Source organism: Choloepus didactylus, chromosome 9 (genome assembly GCF_015220235.1).
Source record: "Choloepus didactylus isolate mChoDid1 chromosome 9, mChoDid1.pri, whole genome shotgun sequence".
Classification (NCBI taxonomy): Eukaryota; Metazoa; Chordata; class Mammalia; order Pilosa; family Megalonychidae; genus Choloepus; species Choloepus didactylus.
The window spans coordinates 53,750,425-53,773,979 of NC_051315.1; the positions used below are offsets into that span (position 1 = coordinate 53,750,425).

General features: G+C 37.7%; 1 protein-coding gene across 1 annotated transcript in view; it reads right to left on the minus strand.

The window, feature by feature from the left end:
* The window catches only part of SLC38A11 (solute carrier family 38 member 11), a 70,812-nt gene extending 65,896 nt beyond the window's left edge, over nucleotides 1–4,916 (minus strand). The window contains exons 1-3 of the mRNA XM_037850413.1: nucleotides 4,638–4,916; nucleotides 3,968–4,085; nucleotides 2,068–2,142 (exon numbers count right to left, since the gene is read on the minus strand). Of these exons, the coding sequence (XP_037706341.1) occupies nucleotides 2,068–2,142; nucleotides 3,968–4,085; nucleotides 4,638–4,676 (232 nt within the window). The 5' untranslated portion in view covers nucleotides 4,677–4,916. The remainder of the gene's footprint in view (nucleotides 1–2,067; nucleotides 2,143–3,967; nucleotides 4,086–4,637) is intronic.
* Nucleotides 4,917–23,555: the final 18,639 nt, after the last annotated feature.

Sequence of the window (23,555 nt, forward strand, 5' to 3'; positions counted from 1 at the left end):
TTCACAAACATAAAAACAACTTAGAAAAACTACCTGTTAAACTGAAAATATCTCATTAGAGGTCTTAAAAAAACAAAAGAACAACTCTAGAGAAAAACTACTGTTTAATTATAGTGTCAATTAAAAAAAATCAAATTTATACTCTACTTGTAGATTTTGCTTATGAAAGACTAATTACAAAACAAAATGAACTGTATTCTATATATTTTTTGCTTTTTTCTTGTAATATTATATATATATGTATATACACATAACTTTGCAAAGTATTGCTCAGTCATTGCTGTAGGTTCATGTAACATCAATTGAGAAAGTTATTAACTTTTTAAATTACTTATTTATAATATGCTTTGGGTTTATTAAACTCAAGAACTGAATTCATAAATGCTGTCTATGTTTTTCAATCCACTAGTTTACAATAGACATAAATGTTTACAATGCACTTAAGTCATGATTATTATGCCTGGGAGGAAATTAACTGTTTGTCAGTGGTGATTGACTGAGAAACAGGAAATTAAAAAAGGACAAGAGGAAATCCTTGAATGAGATTTTTTTTATGTGATAAATGCTCTAATAAATAGAATGCAATTTTTAAACACCAGCATGTCAATAAGCACAAAGGCAGGAGTTCCACGCTACTAAGTTATGGGTCTTAAGCTACAAATTAAGAGCTGTAGAAGTTATAAGTAGCTTAGGTCTTGGGGTACAGGTGGTGTTGTGGAGATTGAGCAGGGTGGAAGGGAGTTCACTGACTCTACAACTCTGAATTTGGTAACTGCTACAAGCTTTATTGTCTCTTCTGCAGCCTGAAGGGGTGGGGGTGTGGGGGGGTGTGGTGGAGAAATAGTTATCAGCTGGTTCTCAAAGCCTGAGATCTTAGGTGAGGATCCCCAGAAGCAGATCTTAGAGATTTTTGGCAAGGGATTTACTGATGGTGCACTCTCAAGGGAGAAGAATAAGAACACAGGGCAGGAGAAACAGCTTAGTAAGGAAGCATGTGGTCTCAGGTGGAGCTCAGCTGCAGCCTGGTCCTGGGTGAAGCTCAGACTACACCACACATTGGTCCCTCGTGAAGGCAGAGGCCGGCCTTTGAGTCTCTGTCAGTCAGTCATTGGCTGAAGGCTGTAGGGAAAGGGGGGATGGAGGTCAAGACCTCATGGCTTCATAGGGAGGCAGCTCCTTCAAGGACCAGGCCAATGCTCTGCATAAGAAGGCAGCTGAGGTGTTTTCCACTGGCTGGTAAACGGGCATCCAGGCAGCCATACACAGCATCCACCACAGCAGCAAACACTGCAAATGGTGTCTGTTTATGATTGCTGGATATTTCACAATGATCCTAAGGTAGAAGAAAGTTTCCATGTTTGTCATGGGGTGAGAGAGAAGAATGACAAGGCAGGGATGAGGGAAATGGGATGAAGAGGATTATGAGTAGTGAAGCCTGCATTTAGACAGAGTAGCAGAAAAACATGGCTGCAAATGAATGTTACAAGAAGAGGAGGAAACAGAAGAGAGGAATTCAGTTGGAAGCCTCTTGTTACTGTAGGCAGTGAGAGAGGGCAGGCAGGGGATGAAGTGGGGAGGGGTTTAAACCCTTCTAGTTGAGCACCTGGGATTTCAATTCCACCTGTACAAACATTGCTGAAAGAGGTGGCTTATTTGAATGCACTTGCCGACGGCTCTGGTGGGAATGGAAACGCTGCCGTATACACTTTCAGACATAGTCCTTTCTTAGCCTTACTCTAACCTTTAAAATGACTCCTCCATCTACCACTTTCTGCATAAAGTGGAAAAAGGCACATGAAAAGGATTTAAGCTTGGTGACACATAATGCTCTTTTACTTTTTCTAATCTGTTCAGAGGATTAGGGAGAAAAATAAATCTCCTCAAACATAAATGTCTAAGGATTCTTTCTTTGAGATACTATGATGCACTTTTTAATTAACTAAGAAATTCAATAGCAGGGCTTGTGTGTGTATGTGTGTGTGTGTGTGTGTGTGTGTGTGCATGTGGATATGAAAAAGTCATAGTACAATTTCAGCTGCAGGAATAAGTAATTATATAGTAATTTACCTGTTACATATGAAACCCAGAATAAAAGCAATATTCCCAGAGGAAAGCCAGCTTGCTTCATTGAATAAGGCAATCCTGGAAATACATAAAATGCCCCACCCTTCACATTAATAAGACATAGAAATACAGAAGCTTTTCCTCAATTCCTGTGTATAATAGGTTAAGTAAATATACATATTTGCATGACATAGTTGTAACAATGCAGTATTAAGATGAAATGTTACTGAGCATATTAACACTTATTTCAAAATAAAATGTTAATTAATTTAGAGACATGACAAAAAAGCAAGTTTATGAGGTGATGGAAAAAGAATTAGAAAGCAGCTAATGAAAAATAGATGCTATTTCATGCAAGTAATGTGCACTTCAGGGTGAGGGTGAGATATGCCCTAGAATACGTGGAGAGTAATGACACTCAAACCCTTCCTATGTGCTCACCAGGAAAGTACGGAGAATAATAAGGAGCATAGAAGGGTAATGCCACATTCCAAAAGACTGACTCCAGAGTCAAAATGTGATGGGCATGTAGGAAAAAGGCAAGAGTATTCTTCAAAAAATCAGGAATGGGGAACATAAAATTATTTCTTAGGATATTTGGAGGGGTAAACAATTTTAGATTATAGACAATAAAATATTTAAAATAAAACATTTAAAAATAGTTCCATCCAGAGTTTTTATCCTCTGAAAAGGATTTCCTTAAAAAAAAAAAGAAAAACCCATACAAAAATTCTGCATGGCACAATTGTGAGGTACCTTTTAAAGTTGCTGGCCTGAATCAGTTTAAGGTGTTCATATCAGGAATTAACTCTGGAATTCCACCAGGCAGAGCTGCCCCTCATCTCCCTGGTTCATGGAGGCAGACTTTCAAACTCTCTTTGCCCCTACTTACTTCTACTTTGCCTCAGGTACCTCCATTTTATGTATCATTTGGAATAAAAAAATTGTCTATGCATGGAAATGTGTGAAACCAAGAAACATAACCTGTGAAAGATGAGAAAAGTAACTCACCCCAGATAAACACTCAATTTTCAGGGGACAATGATTGACTAAAATGTCAGAACTTTGTAGTAAAAAGTTGTACTCTCAATGAGTATTGCTCTTTGCAGAACTTTGTTTTGTCCCCTGCCTTTTCTGAAAACAAATGTTTTCAAATAATGGAAAGAATATTATTTGTTGAAAAATCAAATGCCTTTATTACTATAACACAATACATTTAAAAAAAGTATTTTTTCAGAATTTTTCTCTGGCTTCTAAAATACTGGGAAAATAAAGCTGATCATTTCTTTTAATTCTGATTGTTTGGCTCCTTTGTTAAAAATTTAAGTGAATTTTTCAGTGAAGAAATTTGTAATTAATTGCTCAATGAATTTAAATTAATAAGTCATATTAAGTTGGTACTTTAAAATTGAATGTTAAAAGATGGGTACAGAAATATTTTTTTGGATTTGATTTTTCACAAAATCGTTATGTTTTCAAATTAATCTTTCATGCCTCCAATATTTCCAGATTTCTGGAGGTTTTACATTTTAGAAGGTCATAGAAGGGTGTTTCAAGTAATGGGAGACACTTCAGGAAGAGGAAAAAATAAATCACATGCCACTATCAATTGACCATGCGACCTATGAAAAAAAGAAATCAGCATTGTGAGCTGCACCTTAATTTCACGGCACATAGAGAATTGGTCTCAAATGTGTAAAGAGTGTGAATCATAATCCCATTTTCAGCCTAAAAAGACTGATGTGTACATTGCTACAATGGAAAACAAGGGCCTTTATGGAAGAAAATCACCAATTTTATGGTTTAAGATTCTTCCTTTAAAGACAATCAATGGACACTAGCAGCGTAATAAGAATCTGTTAAGTCTGGCCTTTTCACCTGAAAATTTAAAAAAAGCACTTACCTATTACACTGGATCCTATGATTGAGTTGACAACATTAAAAACAGCAGCGGACTGACGACAAGTTTTCTCTTTATGTTTATGTTGAGAAACGAGAGTCTCTTTGCCATCTAGATCTCTCTATTTCAATAGATAAAATGGCTATTAAATACTTACAAGCTCAAACAGAAAAGTGTCAGACAAATATGAAATACAGGCTGCTCACACGATAATATCAGTACACTATTATCAATAAAATAATTTTAAGGATAATAATAAATAATTAATGATGATAACAATAGCTAGTAAACAGAGCTTTGTAAGCAAATTCCATCCTAAAATGTTCCAAATACTGTAAAGTTCTGCCCAAGAGTCTGGGTCCTTGCAAGAAATCCAGTGTACATGATATGTTAGTGAATTTACTAACGTGAATTTGTGAAATTAAAAAGTGTTACTGAACTAAGAGCCATTGATTGTACACTTAGGATGTATTGTATGGTGTATGAATAACATTGTTTTTAAAAAAAAGTGTTAATGAATAGTGCTTGCCAGAAAAAGATTAACGCAAAACTTTTTCTCCTGGAGAACTTCTGCGGTGCTAAACCAAGACCTCAGGGTGGAGGTAGCTGACTTCGGTTGAGGTTGCAACTTGTAGAGAACTCACTTCAGACTAGCCCTAGTCGCCAGTTTTACCTGCGGCGGGATGACCGGCAGCTGCCCCTGGTAGCCCATGGCTGCGTAGTCGTCCTGAGCTTGGGAAGGTTCGCGGGCCTGGGTAGCCGGCTCTTGCCGAGCCAGCCTCTTCGGCGACCTCGGCCACCAGGGCCGGAGCTCGGCAGGCGAGCTGGAAGGAGCAGGTTCCGCGGCTCTCCCGGGCCCCACCTCTGCGGGCCGCGCGGGCTGTAGCCCGGAGCTCTCTACGCTGCCGCGGTCCAGGACGGTTTCCCACCGGAGAATCCCCAGCCCAAAGTACCTTCCTTCTGATGCGGAGACGCAAAGAAGCTACAGGATGTTTTTGACCTGAGGCAACCCCCTCTCCGAGCCACCTCCCTTTCCCCCTCTCCACCCCCGCAGTACACGGAGACTTACTCTTGCTGGAAGCTGGCAAAGTACAACTTGTTCCACCCATGCTGCCCTTCCCAGATTGTACAAAGAGTACGATGGCCTCATTTTAGTCAATTCCCTAATTAGCTGCTATTTTGCTGGACCTAATACCCAGGTAAGAACGCAGTATCATCCCTGTCTCCACGGAACGCCATTCAATCACAACCTCCTTCTTTTTCCTGCACCTCTTCTATGTCAGAGATGAAAGGAGAAAATTTAGGACTTTTAAGTGGAAATTGGAGGACTCAGGAGAAAACAAACAGAAAAAACTTGTCTAGGGTATCAACAAATTTGATTACTGGTCATGCTTTGGCCAAATGCTTTCTGGTAACTTTTCAGAAAATGAGATTTAAAGAGGAGAAAGGAGGAAGGATTGATAATAGATTCAGGTAATGAACCTTAAAAGGAGGAGTGGTGGGTAAGTGGATGTAAAAGGAAAAGCAGTTAGCATATAGGAGCTAGAAAGACTCTTAAATGACCATCTATTCAACACTCTCATATTATAGATGGTTAAATCGAGGCTCAGGAATGTTCAGTTATGAATGTACAGAATACATAGAAAACATGTCAGAGTGGTAATATGACATCAGTAGTTATAAAAAACTTAAAGAGGTTGTTTTACATAATTTATTTTAAATTATGAAAAATTACAAAAACATAGAAAATTAGATATGAAATAAACATCCATATTTTCTTCACCATCAAATTAACAAATGTGAATATTTTGTCATAATTTTCTTCAAATTTGTAAAAATGAACAAACATCTTAGTGTCACAATTGAAACCCCTTTGCCCCTCTCCATTCCTTTTCCTCTCCCTTCATTCCTGGAATCATGCACTCTCATGAAATTGGTGTGTATCTTTTCTATCCATGCTTTATATTTTAACTCATGCATTTGCAGCTGTAAACAAATATAACTCTGACTTGTATGTTTTCAAGATTTGCAAAGATGGTTGTTGTCCTAGTTTGCTAATGCTGCAGAATGCAAAACACCAGAGATGGATAGGCTTTTATAAAACAGGGGTTTATTTCACTACACAGTTACAGTCTTAAGGCCACAAAGCATCCAAGGTAACACCTCAGCAATCGGGTACTTTCACCGGAGGATGGCCGATGGAGTCCGGAAAACCTCTGCTAGCTAGGAAGGCAGCTGGCGTCTGCTCCAAAGCTCCGGCCTCAAAATGACTTTCTCCCAGGACGTTCCTCTCTTGCAAGCTTGCTTCTCTTCGAAACATCACTCCCAGCTGCACTCTCCCCCCCCCCCCCAGTCAGCTCATTTATATAGCTCCACTGATAAGGGCCCACCCTGAATGGGCGGGGCCACGCCTCCATGAGAACATCTCATCAGAATCATTGCCCACAGCTGGGTGGGGCACATTCCAAGCAAATCCAACCATCACCAAAACGCCTGCCCCACACAAGACCACAAAGATAATGGCATTTGGGGGACACAATACACTCAAACCGGCACAGTTGTTCATGCTATTTTCCACTGACATTTTTGTTTGCTCAATATAATGTTTTCAAAATATATGCCTGTAGATAAATGCAGATACAGCTTATTCATTTTATCTGCCTCATAGTTTACTTAACCACCCACCTATTGAAAGGTATTAAAGTTGTTTCAAACTGCGTATTTCTGGATCATATAAGTCATAGTTTCTCTAGAAGTATACTGCTGAGTGTTAGGACATGCACATTTTCAACTTCACTAAGTATTTCTAAATTGCTCTACAAAATGTTAGCACCAATTTACACTTCCACCAGCAGAGTAGGAGAATTCTTGTTTTTCTGCATTGTCAACAACACCAAGATTTGGTTTCTTTTTAAAATTTTGTTGTTCTGAAGAGTTTTTAAATGATATACAACTATTGTATAAATTTGCATTATTCTTATCAATAGTGAGGTTGACAATCTTTTTATATAGCAATTAAACATTTGGGTTGTCTTCTTTGTGAATTGCATTTCTTATCTTTTGCCCATTTGATTTTGGTTTTAGTCTTTTTGTTATCAATTTGTAAGAGTTATTTATATATTTAGAGTGCCAATACTTTGTCAATTATATATTTTGCACATCTCTTCTCCCAGCTTCTCTCTTTAAAAATTGTTTATGGTATTTTTTATTTTTTTTATCATGTAAGGTTTACAATTTTGATATACTCAAAATGAGTAATCTTAATCCTGATAAAAGTGCATTAGGAGAAAAAAATTTACAGCCCTATTTCACAAATAAATATAGATTTAAAAAAATCACAAATAAGATAATACCAATTTGAATCCAATTTGTTATAACTGTATAACAAAGTTAATATCATGACCATGTTGAGTGTGCCCCACCTATGAAAGGATTCTATGATTTTTTGAAAACCTACAAACATAATTCCCCACATTAAGAGATTATAAGAGAAAACAATGTAATTATTTCACTAGATGCAGAAAAAGCATTTGATAATATTGAATTCTTGTTAAAAAAATAACTCTTTGTAAATTAGAAGTAGAAGACAACTTCCTTAAAAAACTTTCTATAAAAAACCTACAGCAAATATATTCATTAATGGGGAAACTTTGAAAGCATTCCCATTTCATTCAGAAATGAAACAAAAATGCAACAATCATGTCTTTTACTTAATGTGGTTGTGGAGTTAATATCCTACAGCAATAATAAAGGAAAAAGATAATTAGAGGTATAACTGTTGGAAAGGAGGAAATAAAACTGTCATTATTTTCAGATAAGATTATTTATAAAGAAAATCCAAAATCTAAGATAAAATATTAGAAATAATAAGTGAGCTTAGAGAACTGACTAGTTGAAAGATTAACATGAAAATATATTAATTTCCCTACAGCAGCTGCTAAAACCTAGATATCATAATTTGAAAGAAGATAATAATAGTGTCAGAGAATGTCAAGTACTTAGGAGTAAGTCCAACCAAAGATTTGCACTATTTCTTCAGAGAAAATTATATCAATTAAGAGACTTTAAAGAAGACCTAAATAAATGGAGAGATATACTATATTCATGGATAATAATAATAATAAAATTCTAAGAATATAAACTAATTCTAAGAATATCAATTAGTTAATCATTTATTGATTAACAGCTAATTTCACCATATTGACCACAATATCCAGGAAGGTAAATTTATAAAACTTTCCTTTTTATTGCAAAAGAAAAATATTTTTGTTTAGAAAAAGTAGAAAATAAAGTAAAAGAAGAAAGCTGTATAAGTTATTGTATTGTCTTTCTCAGATATAACTGTTTTTGTGACTTTGATTTATCTTTAGGATGTTTTTTCAATATATTTTATGTTTCTGTGTGCATACCCTTTTTTTTTCTGTTTCTGAGAGTATGCACTCAGTTGTGGTTTTAAAATATGTCCACATATCCTCTAATATTCCTTCCTTTGAGAAGTGGAGTTTAATTCACTTTTCCTAGAATGTGGGCTGCATCTAATAAATAGCATATGGCTGAAATGACAGTGTGTGACTTCCAGTACTAGGTCATTAAAGGCTTTTTGTGCCTTGATCTCTCTCAGATCTCTTGTTCTAGGGGAAGCCAGCTGCCATGATCTGAGGACATTCAAGCTGCCTATGGAGAGGCCTACAAGGCCTCCTGCCAATGAATGCCCTATCAGTGAGATATGTTGAAAGTGGCTCCTCCAGCTCCAGTCAAACCTCCAGGTAACTGCCCTCTTGCCATCATCCTGGCGGCAAACTCATGAGAGACCCTGAGTCAGAGCCACCCAGCCAAGCTGTTACCAAATTCCTGACCCACAGAAACTGTGAAATAATACTTTTTATTGTTTTGGCCACTAAGTTTGGGAGTTGGTTGTTTGTTACACAGCAATAGATAACTAATACAGGATCATTTTGTACATATTTTAATGATTCTTCTTAATGATCTATTTTTCGAATTTCAAAATTATTATTTATTCAATATAATTTCAAAAGTACTATATTCTGAATGAGAAAACTTGAAGCAGAAAGAAAAGGATACATAGAATCACTGATAATCCTCCTACTCAGAGGTAAACACAGTTCACATTTTGGAACCCTAGTTTAGTCAGATTATACAGTGCTTGGTTTGGAGGATAAAGTGCATATTCACATGCTCACAAATAGTTTTCCTGAGTCTGTCCTAGCCCCAGACAGAGCCATGGGAGCCAAATCTTCAGGAATGTAGAGATCCATAGTTTGGCCTTTTAATTGGATTGTATAATTATGTAGATAATATACTATGATGATGTAGGATGATTACTTTTCTTCATTATTTGTTTTCAATCCAGACCAGGTGACCTCTAAGAAGCACCCGTGGCTTTCTTGGAAATAACCAAAGATGGCTCTATCTTGGCAGAAGTCTGAACTTAGAAAGCTGTTCCTGATGACTCACCTGACTCTTTTTCTGACATTATTAAGGTACAAGTTTGGATGAGACTAGAGATAATGACTTTCAATCTACAACTTTAAGGAAGAAGTCCCTTATCTTCAACCTTGGAAAGGAGTCTGGACTAGGTGTACTTTTGGTTTTGGTAAAAATGGATGCTTGATTTTTTCCACAGTATTTAGGGTTTTGGCTTAATTGCTGTAACAAACACAGCACTAAAATACAAAGTCTCAAACAAGATGGAGCTTTCTTTCTCTTTTTTAACTTCCTAGAGGTTAAAGTCTTTTCTCAGACTTTGGGAGGTCTGGAAGGAATGCTCAGATGCTTTTGGCTAACTTATCAAAATGTATATGTCTTTTATGGATTAATAACGTTACAAAATAATTCCTGTAATGATCTTCTATGATATATATGTTACTCATTATCAAATATCTTATGGTACCATGTTATTATTATTGAAGAATTAAGGTCTTTTCATGTAACAGTAATTACTAGAATACTGTAGAGACCGTATAGTGACATTTCTGGTTAGGAGTCAGGGTGGGTTGGTATTGAGGAATGAATTAAAATTAGTATAACTGTAAGCCCTAATTTACCTGAGACAGTCCTGGTTTATGTTTCTTGTCTCAGTGTAAATATCAGTAGCATCTTTTTCATTCTCAAGTGTCCCAGTTTGGATGACAGCTTATAAGATCTTGCTAACAGGCACCACTGATATATTAATATCACCTAATATTTGCATGGTATATCACAATTTTCTTACATTGTATCCAAGCTGAGAAGGGATGGCAGATCTAAAAAGCAGACTTTTGGTTAATACTTAGTACAGCAGATTGAGAGCCCAGGCTCTGGAATTGGAAAAACCTGGGTTTGAATTCAAGCACAAGTGATCTTGGCAAGCCTAACTTTTTTGAACCTTCATTTTCTTATTTGTGAAAAGGGAAGAAAAACAGTACATCTTTCTTAGCAGTAGTTGTGGGACTTAATTGAAAATAAAAGCAATTTAAAAGGATTTAATTGCCTGGCATGTAACAAGTTCTCCATGAGTTTTCCACTGCTATATCCAAACAGAAAAATACTTTTTTAGGCTGAAAGTGTAAATGGGGCATGGGAGTTTGGGCTATTGCAGAAGAGACTGCTATTTGGCTCTAAATATCCATTCTCCTTTCTTCCACTGTTATGGAGCCTCTCTGATTTTTGTCTGGACCTCTGGCCCCATAGAATGAAGACTGCAGTTCACACCTCCTCCTGCAACTGCGTTTGATCATGCAGCCAGGTTCTGGCCAAGGGGATGTAGGTGGAATGTGTGTCCTTAAAGAGATGGGTTATACCTTAGCTCTCATTCGCTCCTTTCTACTGGCTGGGGTGCAGAGACATGACGGCCAAAACAGGGACATTATTCTGCCAACCACTTGTTGGAAACTTCATATTGAGGATGATTGAGCAATAAGATAGAAGGGGCCTGGGTCCCTAATGGATAGGCAAGCACAGTACCAGCTCTGAATTGTTCATGGTTAGGTAAGTGTGATCTTGTTTAAACCCCTGTTATTTGGAGTCATTTCTGTCATTTGGAGTCAAATCTAATCCTTATTCATATACTTCCTCTGGGTACCACAACTATGATTCTAATAGTCAAACAGGATTCATCCAATCCAGATATTTCTGTATAATAGCACCTAAAGAGGTTCTTCAACTGATTATATTGTGGATCTCACAGGAGGGTTTGTTGTCATTTCATTAAACCCTGTATTAATAAATTAATAAATGAACTATAAATCATTGGATTCTGATATTTTTAGTTTTGCTTCACTAATGAACTAGTAAAAACTTTGTCTAATGTGGCTAGGGAAATACTCTCTCTGTCAGTATGGTGTGGACATTTTGTGTGTCCCATGTTGGTCTTGTCCTTAGTGTCTGGTCAGCACCCATTATCCATGTCTTGCTTCAGGGTCTGCACAATTTATCACCACAAATTCTTAGGCTTTAATCATTAACCTGAGGAATGACCCAGCTAAACTGCAGCTCTGACTCTGACTTGTGAGTACTCTCAGTTTCCTTCCCCTTGGGTGCCTATATTCTCTGCAAATGTGATGAGATGCAATTCTAAAGTCTCTATGGAAATGTCTTTCTACTGAGAAAACAAACAGAAATTTGATCCTTCCTGTTTGCAGCTTATAATATTTTCTTTGTAAAACCACTAATGATTTCCTAGGCTTTGGAAGCTGGAGGTGGGTGGCTATTATAGCCTGGTCTTCCATGCCCACTATAATGTGAGTAATGATATGCAAGAAAAAGGTGAACAAGCAGAGATTTACCTTCAAATAGAACTAGTTTTTATCATTAATTAATAAATATGCCCAAGACACACCTAAAAAGACAGAGCTGAAGGAATCAAATTGTGGGTTGTGAGTCCACTATATTGGATCATTTGGTCAAGCTAATCTATGAAGCTTGCACTAGAATAAGTAAAAAGATATTTGCTTTTTTTTTGATCTTTCTTATCTTTCTGTTTTTTTTTTTAGCTTGCTTTTTTCCATTTTTAAATTGAGATTGTTTATATACCATACAATTATCCAAATATCCCAAGTGGTACAATCACTTGCCCATGGTACCATCATACAGCTGTGGATCCATCACCACAGTTTTTTTTTTTTTTTTTTTTTTCCAATTTTTAGAAAATTTTCATTACTCCAGAAAAGAAATAAAGACAAAAAAAGGAAACTCAAATCCTCCCATACCCCTAACCATACCACCTCCATTACTGATTCATAGTATTGGTATAGTACATTTGTTACTGTTGATGAAAGAATGTAAAAATACTACTAACTGTAGTATATAGTTTGCAATAGGTCTATATTTTTTTCCTATATGCCCCTCTATTATTAACTTCTAGTGATAGTGTCATACATTTGTTCTAGTTCATGAGAGAGATTTCTAATATTTGTACAGTTAATCACAGACATTGTCCACCACAAGATTCACTGTTTTATACATTCCATCTTTTAACCTTCAACTTTCCTTCTGGGGACATACATGACTCTGAGCTTACCGTTTCCACCACCTTCACACACCATTCAGCACTGTTAGTTATTCTCACAATGTGCTACCATCACCTCTGTCCATTTTCAAACATTTAAGTTCACCCTAGTTGAACATTCTGCTCATAATAAGCAACTGCTCCCCATTCTTTAGCCTCATTCTATATCCTTATAACTTACATTTCATGTCTATGAGTTTACATAGTGTAATTAGTTCATATCAGTGAGACCCTGCAATATTTGTCCTTATGTGTCTGTCTTATTTCACTTAATATAGTGTCCTCAAGTTTTCTTCATCAGCCCATTTTTTTTAAGACGGTTTTGTTCACACACCATACATTCCATCCTAAGTAAACAATCGATGCTTCCCTGTGTAGTCATGTATTTATGTATTCACCACCATCACCAATATCTGTATAAGGACATCTCCATTTCTTCCACCAAGGAGTAGGAAGAGTCAAAGAAGGTAGACAGACAGGAGAAAAAGAAAAAGAAAAAAGAGAGGAAAAAAAGAATAATAATTAAAAAAAAAGACTTGACAGCTAGGAAGCAACAAAAGGTAAGAACATTAAACTAAAGTAGAATAAAGAGTCAGACAACATCACCAATGCCAAGAGTCCCATACCCTTCCCCTATGCCCCCCACCATAAGCATTTAGCTTTGGTATATTACCTATGCTATATTAAAGGGAGTATAATACAATGTTTCTGTTAACTGTAGCCTCTAGTTTGCATTGATTGTATTTTTCCCCCATCCCACCCCATTTTTAACACATTGCAATGCTGACATTCATTTGTTCTACCTCATGTAAAAACATATTTGTACTTATCACAATCATTGAGCACCCTAGGTTTCACTGAGTTATACAGTTCCAGTCTTTATCTTTCCTCTTTCCTTCTGGTGTCCCACATGCTCCTAACCTTCCTCTTTCAACCATACTCACAGTCATCTTTGTTCAGTGTACTTACATTGCTGGTGCTACTGTCTCCCAAAATTGTGTTCCAAACCTCTTACTCCTGTCTTTTCCTTTCTATCTGTAGTGCTCCCTTTAGTGTTTCCTGTAGACCACATATTTTGTTCACAAACTCTGTCATTGTCTGTTTGTCCAAGAATATTTTAAGCTCTCCCTCATATTTGAAGGACAGTTTTGCCAGATATAGGATTCTTGGTTGGTGGTTTTTCTCTTTAAGTACGTTAAATATATTATCCCACTTCCTTCTTGCCTCCATGGTTTCTGTTGAGAAATCTGCACATAGTCTTATCAAGCTTCCATTGTATGTGATGGATTGTTTTTCTCTTGCTGCTTTCAGGATTCTCTGTTTATCTTTGATGTTTGATAATCTGATTATTAAGTGTCTTGGCATAGGCCTATTTGGATCTATTCTGTTTGGGGTATGCTGCACTTCTTGGATCCATAATTTTATGTCTTTCATAAGAGATGGGAAATTTTCATTGATTATTTCCTGTATTATTGCTTCTGCCCCTTTTCTCTTCTCGTCTCCTTCTGGGACACCAATGACACGTACATTCCTGCATTTTGTTTTGTTCTTAAGTTCCCAGAGATGTTGCTCATATTTTTCCATTCTTTTCTCTAACTGTTCTTTTGTGTGTAGGTTTTCAGGTGCCTTGTTCTCCAGTTCTTGAGTGTTTTCCTCTGCCTCTTGAGATCTGCTGTTGTATGTCTCTATTGTGTCCTTCATCTCATGTTTTATGCCTTTCATTTCCATAGATTCTGTCAGTTGTTTTTTTTAACTTTTGATTTCTACCTTATGTTCGCCCAGTATTTTCATTATACGCTTCATCTCTTTTGCCAATATCATCCCTAAACTTTCTGAATTGATCCAGCATTAGTTGTTTAAATTCCTGTATCTCAGTTGAAGTGTAAGCTTGTTCCTTTGACTGGGCCATAACTTCGCCCCTCTTAGTGTAGGTTGTAGTTTTCTGTTGTCTAGGCATCTGGCTTCTTGGTTACCCCAATCAGGTTTTCCTAGACCAGAAGGGCTCAGGTCTTGGAAGGAGGCAATAGTTTCAGGTCTCCCTGAGGGTGTCTTAGAAGATTGAGGCCTTGAGTCACTGTGATTTTCTGCCCAGCAGGTGGTGCCTCTCAGCCTGTAGCTCCAGACTGGTGTAAGGAGGTGTGGCCTGTGGCCGTTTTCCCCCAGGCTCTAGGGTCTGGTTTTGAATGGAAGGCAGGTAGTTGAGCTTGGCACTGCCTCTTTCTTCTTAGGGAAGATATACCCCCTGGGGAGAGGTCATTTTAATTTGAATTGTCTCTGACTCTGCTATCTCCACCCTTGTCTGGGTCTGAGTGCTGGAAATTGAAAATGGCTGAGGCTTTCTCCACTGAGCTGAAAAAGGGACAGAAAGACCCCCTTCAGGGTCAGTCTGCAGCCCCCTCGGTTTCACCCGTCGGCCAGAGACAGCACCCAGTCCTCTGGGCTCTCCCTCCCTCCCAGAGAGGTCTTCCAGCTCTCCAAGGTTAGTCATCACCAAAAACCTCTGTCTGCTTGTTGGGGATTCATAGTTTGTATTGAGCAGTCCATGTGTGCCAATTAAAACCCCAGTTGGAGCTCAGTTGAGCTATATTTGCTTGCTTGGAGAGTGCTGCTCTCTAGCACGGCGAGGCTTTGCAGTTTGGGAGAGTGCTGCTCTTTAGCACCATGAGGCTTTGTAGTTCAGTCTGTGGGGGGAGGGGGCTCCTGGCTTGGGTCCACAGTTTTTACTTACAGATTTTATGCTGCGATCATAGGCATTCCTCTCAATTCAGGTTGGTGTATGATGAGTGGATGGTCACACTTGCCCCCCACAGTTATTCTAAATTATTTTCTAGTTGTTCCTGGCTGTTTATTAGTTGTTCTGGGGGGGGACTAACTAACTTTCACTCCTCTCTCTTATCCTTATGTTTTAATAAAGTTCCATTTGCAAAATTTCATTTCAGTTGAATCAGACACTGGGAGAAAAAATATTGTGTACCCCAAGGATGGGCTGGTAAGCAGGATCAGAGACTCAGTAAGATAGTACTAATGACTATTGCAGCTCAAAAACCAGCAGAATTGGAGCAGAGAGTGGGGTGGAACATTGGCAGCAGGAGTGTTAGGGACAACTGTGAGTGGATCCTCTCCCAGCTGGAGCATTGCCTTCTCATGCATGACATGTTCCAGAAATACTCTTTGCCATCAAGAATGGCAAGTGGGGTTAAAATCAGGAAGTGAGAACAAATGGACCTTAATGAACTTTTTGACTAGAGCCAAGATTGCAGATAGTGTATAAATAAGGGGCTGGAAAACTTTTCCCAATCTTCTATCTGGCTTATGTCTGTTGCTTTCTGTTCTTGGATAATTTTGTTTATTCCTAAATTTCAATACTCAATCCTTTATTTTGTACTATAGGTAATTTTGGACTTGTTTGTGGGAAAGTAAGCTTCTTGAGGGAAAGGATCACATTTTTTGGTTGTTGCTGTTTATGATGATGTCATTTTTCCTTCAATGAACCTAGCACAATGATTCATACAATTACTGCAGCTCATTAAAAATGTACCAGATGAAAGAAACAATCTCAAGGGGAATTAGTCAGTGAGAAGCAGCCTTGTTAAATGAGAATAAGTTTAATTAGACACTTATAAGCTTACTAAGGGCCATCAGGAGAACATTTCAGTCCAAGGCATCTGAGAAACTGAGAAAGGCCTGGCTCATCTCCATTTATTAACACAACTAGAATATTTTAAAAAAGGAAATTCTAGAAAGGGTGACACAAAATTCCAAAACCTTTTTTTAAAAATTTTTGATATTTGAAATACAATTTTATTCTAATTCTAAGCAAAAGGTAGGTATGACAGTATCAAGCAAGACTTTAGCACTGAATATTGTGATGTGACTGTAGCAGTCTTATATTTGAAACTCAAAAAGGAAACAACTGTGTTTCCATAGCTAAATATGCAGGTCCAAAAAATGAAGGTATTTTTTTAACTGCCACGTTCACTCTGAAGTCCATTCATCTCCTTAAGCATCCCAAAGATTAAGCATATTTTCTGCTTAGCTGTATATTAAAGTGGCAAACACGCTTGCACCACTGACATCACAGGACAGTTGCCTATAAAACTAGACTGCTGACACTGGGCTCCAGCTTCACTTTCTCACAGGTTGTCATCCTCACCCAGCAGAGCAGTTGTCTGAGCAACCACTAAGTCATGTTATACTGTGCTGCCAAAGCTGGGTCCATGACAACCTCTGGTGGGGCAGGAGCAGGCATGGCCACAAGCTCCAAGTTAGGGTCTCCAATCAGTTTTCTAGCGAGCCAAAGGAAGCGTTTTTCAAATTTGTAGTTACTTTTCACAGAAATGTCATAGTACTGAAGATTCTTCTTTTGGTGGAAGATGATGGATTTTGCCTTAACTTTCTTGTCCTCAATATCCACTCTGATGCCACACACTCTTACCAGATCTCTATGCAAGTTAGGAACATTCTTGTAACTCTCAGTGTTACATCAAACCATTAGAATGGCACACTGGGCTTAGATATAATAGCCATCTCTCAGTCCATCAAATTTCTTCTGACCAGCCATATCCCATACATTGAATTTAATAGGTCCTCTGTTGGTATGGAACACAAGGGGATGGACCCCAACCCCCAGGTGGCTACATACTTCTCTCAAATTCACCAGTCAGGTGACATTTTACAAATGTAGTTTTTCCAGTACTGCCATTGCCAACCAATACAAGTTTAAACTGAACTTGGGGAAATTCTAGGGCAACCATCACAAAGTTTCTTTCAGAAGCATCTCCATCCCCCGTCTGACTGAACTGATACATTTTTAAATGTTTAAATTTAATAAATTAGTGCTTTGCTTTTAACCCCAAAATACAATGCAGAATATCATTCTATTATCCATATGATAATTGTAGGATCTATTAAAATATATTTATTCATAATGCACAAAAGTGGGATGGTGTGATAATGGGATATGAGTTTAAACTTGTTATGAGCAACGTACTTTAATCTTGGTGTATCTCTGTTGCTGTACATACAATTTCATTTAGAGACAATAGCTAAATTTGAGGCTCTTAAAGCATGGAAGGATCAAGTCAAATGGCCCTTCTGAGCCCCCTTTGGATATGCATTGCCTATATCATAAAGTTTAGTAGAAATACCTAAAAAAAGATGCTAAAGACACCTGAAAGGCTAATAGTTGAAGTTAAAATTATCCACTAACCTTGCAAGAGGACTATCCACTCATCATCTAGAAGGAGGAGGAGAGAAGGCACTAGGCTCCATGCACAGTCCCACTCCAGTCATATATCTGAAAGCTCACAGGTTTTGACTAGAGAAACAGTATAGGATCCACTGGGTATGCTCAAATTTTTCTTTTTTGTTAATCATTACTAGTTACAAACACAGATTTTGTGTTTGGAACTCTATAGTTTCTGAAGATGAGATATGTCAGCTCTGTAGTTTGGAGCCAATCTTCATTAAAGAATGAGAAATTTAGTATGAGTGATGTACCAAATGAGTGCAATAGACAAATTTGCTACAGTGATTCAGACGAGGAAGTGATAATAAAAAGCTGGAGTTGGTGGTCATGGACATTTAATGGAAGACTGGAAACTAACAAGATTTAGCTTAGCAAAGATGAAATTCAACTTTTTTAAAACAACTACTGGATATGAGGTGGGAACATGGGAATTATCTACAACTCATTTCAAAAAGTTAACGATTTTAATTAAAAATAAATTTTAAATGATTCAACAAGAACAAAGATTGCCGAAATGTCTAAAGCAGTCTTAGACAACAGTACTTGAAATATACTACATAGAATAAGGAAGGTGCTAGCCCAGGCCACACAGCACACATGGAGTATTGCTTTCAGCTGTAGAAGCCACAATTTGAAAAAGCTACAGATAAACTGGGACATTTTCAGAGGAAAGGAATCAGAATGATGAAAGAACTTGACACCATGTCTCACGACAGTTTAAGTAAGTTGAGAGTAAGATTCCAGGGGTTAAGAATTTACTCAATACAAGGAATCCTTTATAATCTAGTTGCCCAGAGATGTACTATGGCAACTTGAGTGGTAAGTTCCTACTGTAGATATTTAAATACAGGGATGACCACTGAGCATGAATACTGGATTATAGGGTGCTGTAGGGGATAATGAAAGATAGAAGGGGTGCTAGGTGTTATCCATTGCTTGCAAGTAACAATAGATTACTTGGGCTTCCTCAGGAATGGGATGGGGGGATTTGTTAGAAGAACTTAAATGCTGGATCTAGGGATAGAAAAATTGTCAGGATTCCTGGATGGTTGCCTTCTCTATCTATCATGGCCAGCATGATCTTTTGCTCATGGAATCTTGGCTTTTATCTGTGGGTCTGCTCCATTATTCTCTTGCTGATGAGCTAATCACTCAATTCTCCAAGGAAAATTCTGGAACAAGCAAGTCTGATAGACTTATCTCAATACCATCACCTCTGTTGATCAGAATCTTTGACCCACGCTTCCTTTTGGGTAACTGATGGCCCAGTGATGGACTATCCTTGGGGCAGGTACCTGTCCCTTATCCAGTCAATGGCCAACCGCTAGAACAGTTACTGTGACTTTCCTGTCAAGCACTAGGGAGTGGGAGTGAGGGGAACAGTTTGAGCTAAGGGTGGACATTGGCAGTGGCCTGCAGTATTACCAGTATACATGGAAACATTAGACACGTTTAATTTTCCTCTTGAACTTGCAATTCTCCAGTTCTATGATACCAGGTGGAATTTGAACTGGATCATGATCACTGAAAAAAGACTAAGAGGATGATATGGCAATTTCTCATATGGGGAATAAAGCAGAAACATATTATTGGTGAATAAAATAAGAAAGAGGAGGTATCAGGAACTAGATTAAGGTAGATTTTAGTTAGTTTTATTATTATTCCTCATTACTTTTCAATTTATATCTTTTCCTACTTACTTTCCTCCTATTAACTGTGGAGGGACCATGGGCATGTTACTACACAAAAACATGAAAAAGTGCTCAGACTATCTGCAAAGATGTAAAATATGAAGCACTATGAATGTTTCATGAAGTTAAAAATAACGTAATAAGTGACTTCATTCTTACTAGTAGCTAATTTCTTTATATAGAAAGCCATGTGGGAAAATGAAGTGAAAGCAAGAATGAAGCAAAGGCATTTCTTCAGTTGATTATTTCAGTATTCTTATTTTTAAGGCATATGTTTTTAGTTTCAGTCATTTTGCTTTAATTTTCCTGTCCTTAGCTGTTTCAACCTATGCCCTACTCAACATGAGCCTGTATATCTAAAATGTTTTCTTAAAAATGTTAGTGTGAACAAAGTGGCCTCTCACTACAGGAACTCCGATTGATTATGAAAAGTAATTTTAAAATAGTATAGGTAAGAAACGATGTCATGAAATATACGACAACATGGATGAACCTTGAAGACATAATGCTGAGTGAAATAAGCCAGGCACCAAAAGAGAAATATTATATGCTACCACTAATGTGAACATTGAAAAATGTAAAACAAATGGTTTATAATGTAGAATGTAGGGGAACTAGTGATAGAGAGCAATTAAGGAAGGGGGAACGATAATCCAATAAGAACAGATAAGCTATCGTGGGTAAATTTAACGTTTTGGGGATGCCCAGGAATGACTATGGTCTGTTAAATTCTGATGGGTATAGTAGGAACAAGTTCACAGAAATGTTGCTATATTAGGTTACTTTCTTGGGGTAGAGTAGGAACATGTTGGAAGTAAAGTAGTTATCTTAGGTTAGTTGTCTTTTTCTTACTCCCTTCTTATGGTCTGTTTAAAATTTTTTTTTTTTAATTTTTTATATAGTTGATTAAAAAAAAAAAGAGTTAATTAAAAAAAAATGAAAAAAATATGCAGAGCCCCCTTAAGGAGCTGGTGGAGAATGCAGGGGTATTGGGTTCCCCGACCTCGATAGTTGCTAATGTGCTCACAGATATAGGGGACTGGTGGTTGATGGGCTGAGCCCTCTACCACAGGACTTGCCCTTGGGAAGACTGTTGCTGCAAAGGAGAGGCTAGGCCTCCCTATAATTGTGCCTAAGAGCCTCCTCCCGAATACCTCTTTGTTGCTCAGATGTGGCCCTCTCTCTCTAGCTAAGCCAACTTGGCAGGTGAAATCACTGCCCTCCCTACTACACGGGATCAGACATCCAGGGGAGTGAATCTCCCTGGCAACGTGGAATATGACTCCCAGTGAGGAATGTAGACCCAGTGTCGTGGGATGGAGAACATCTTGACCAAAAGGGGGATGTGAAAGGAAATGAAATAAGCTACGGTGGCTGAGAGATTCCAAAAGGAGCCTAGAGGTCACTCTGGTAGGCACTGTTACGTACAATATAGACAACCCTTTTTAGGTTCTAGTGAATAGGAGTATCTTATGCATAATATAGGCAACCCTTTTTAGGTTCTAGTGAATTGGAGTAGCTAGCAGTAAATACCTGAAACTATCAAACTACAACCCAGAACCCATGAAACTTGAAGACGATTGTATAAAAATGTAGCTTATGAGGGGTGATAATGGGATTGGGAAAGCCATATGGACCACACTCCCCTTTGTCTAGTTTATGGATGGATAAGTAGAAAAATGGGGGAAGGAAAAAACAAACAAACAAACAACAAAGGCACCCAGTGTTCTTTTCTACTTTAATTGCTCTTTTTCACTTTAATTATTATTCTTGTTATTTTTGTGTGTGTGCTAATGAAGGTGTCAGGGATTGATTTTGGTGATGAATGCACAACTATGTAATGGTACTGTGAACAACTGAATGTATGCTTTGTTTTGTATGACTACATAGTACATGAATATATCTCAATAAAATGAATTAAAAAAATAGTATGGGCAAGGTAAGAATTCATGTATATTTATTTATGAATACTGCCACCTTCTTCGACTTAATGTCCAAAAGGACCTTAATTTCCCTCAGGGCTAGGAAAGGAGCAGCCCAGAAAGTAGTCACATTCTCACGACCTTGCTTTGCAGGAGCGTGACCCAGTGGGAAACACAGGACTTACTCAATCTTTTTTTTTATGCATGATGTTGGCCTGTCCTGAAATGTCCCTACTACAAAGGCAAACAAAAATGGTAATTAAATAATGTAAAACATATTCTAAGTAAAATGGAAATCATCTAAATGGAAGAAACCATGGAATCAAAGATTGGAAATGAAGAATAGTAGCAAAAACTGAGTAAGAAATAAGAAAACTGTGAGTATTTGGGTGTATATGAGTATGTTGTGTATGTGAAAGTCAGTTAACTTTTTGGTGTGAAATATTTCCTACTAAAAATTCTGTAAATTTTATCCTTGGATGACTTGTAGTGAAAAATAAGAGCAATCTGCCAAGTTTAATGTACACCTCCCCTTAATCTCTCTCTCTCTCTCACACACACACACACACAAACACACTTGAAATCCTGGGGGGGAGGGGATAAAAATAAATCAAGTGTACTTTTTTTGCTTAACTTAAATAGCCAGTGGTTATCAGGGCATTGTAACTTGTCAATAATTCAGCTAGAGGAAGAAAAACCTTCATTTTTTCCCCATTTGTCCATTTGTACAAGCATATTTTCTGTACCTTAGTTAGAAGAAATGTTTCCTTTTTAGAAATTTGTTTTGAAATTATTTTTTATTTTATGTAACCTGTGATATATATGCTTAATATAAGTCTATTTTGTTAACTATAACCACCCAAATATTTTTGGAAGACAGTAAGATTAAAAATAATGTAGAAAAAAAATGAAATGGAAAGCACAATAACTTCTGAAATTAGGATTCCATAATAATCCATTTATGATAGGTTCCATGTCATTTCAAGTTATCTCTAGTCACTTTCCTGGTAAGCTACTAACTGACATCTTTTCTTGTGTGACCAGTCAGCTGATAAGATTCAAGGAAGGCAACTTAACTCCTTCAGTGATTTCACTGATACAAAAGAATAGTCACACTCAGAGAAACATGGTCTTTTGTAGTTAAATGGGTCATAATTCATTCGCAAGATCCTGTGATCTGGTCCTTAAGGAGGTGGTCCTAGCATCAATAGTACTGTAAGTGTAGATCTTCTGGGTGATTAAGTAGGCTACAGAATATCTCTAAGGAGTTGCATGTGGGGTCCGGAGGATGGTGCATTTACAAACTTTTCTCAGGGTGCCAGCCAGCCCAAATAGAGTCTACCTCAGATAGGAAATTCCCTTTTTCTCTGCTCTCCTCCTTTATCAACCCTTCCCTCCACCAATTTCCTCATTCTATTCTTCCTTCCACTGTCTTCTCAGAGACCAGATTCCATTCTGATTGAGTGATGCTGGATCTTCACTGTGTTTCCCTGCAGGAGCCTATAGATCCTTCTCATTTTGACTGGGGAACAAGAAAAGATTAACTCAACACTGTTTGCTGCCCCTCACAGCATAACTCAAGTGAACTGTCTCTATTGGCTCTTTTTAAAGACTCCCTCCTCACCATTTTAATTTTTAATACCCACTGCACTCCTCCATGCCTCCATTCTTCTCCCTCACACCCAACTTCAAAGAAAGGTTGGGCATCTACATTTATACAGAATGACTCCCAGTTATAACTGGTGGACTAGAGTGGTGGGTAGCTTCTAGGATTTCTAGGCAATCTGATTGGAAGCCAGAGATGAGGATGTTGGGGAGCTTAGGTTAGTTTTGTTGCCTTGACAGGACATGAGATTTGCCCACAGTCCTATCTGAACCATAGGAAAAACTTTCAAATTTCTTGCTTTCGACAGGTCTTGGGAATGGGATCAGACTCAAGGTAACTGCAATTCTTCTTTCCTTTGGGGTCCCAACTTAATGTGGGGAAGGTTATCCCGTGAGCTCTGGGTTTAATTTATGTCTCCCTACACCCAAAAAGCTGCTAAAAGTGAAGTTCAAACTTGCCATGATGGGCAAAATTTCCATTACCTATTTGGGGTCTCGCCTTCTCGTAGATACTTATTTACTATCTTCTCAGACATTTGGTGCTTTTTGCCTAGTATTTTTAGTTATTTTCATTGGAAGTGTTGGTTTGATAATTTACCCTGATATATTCCTGAAAACT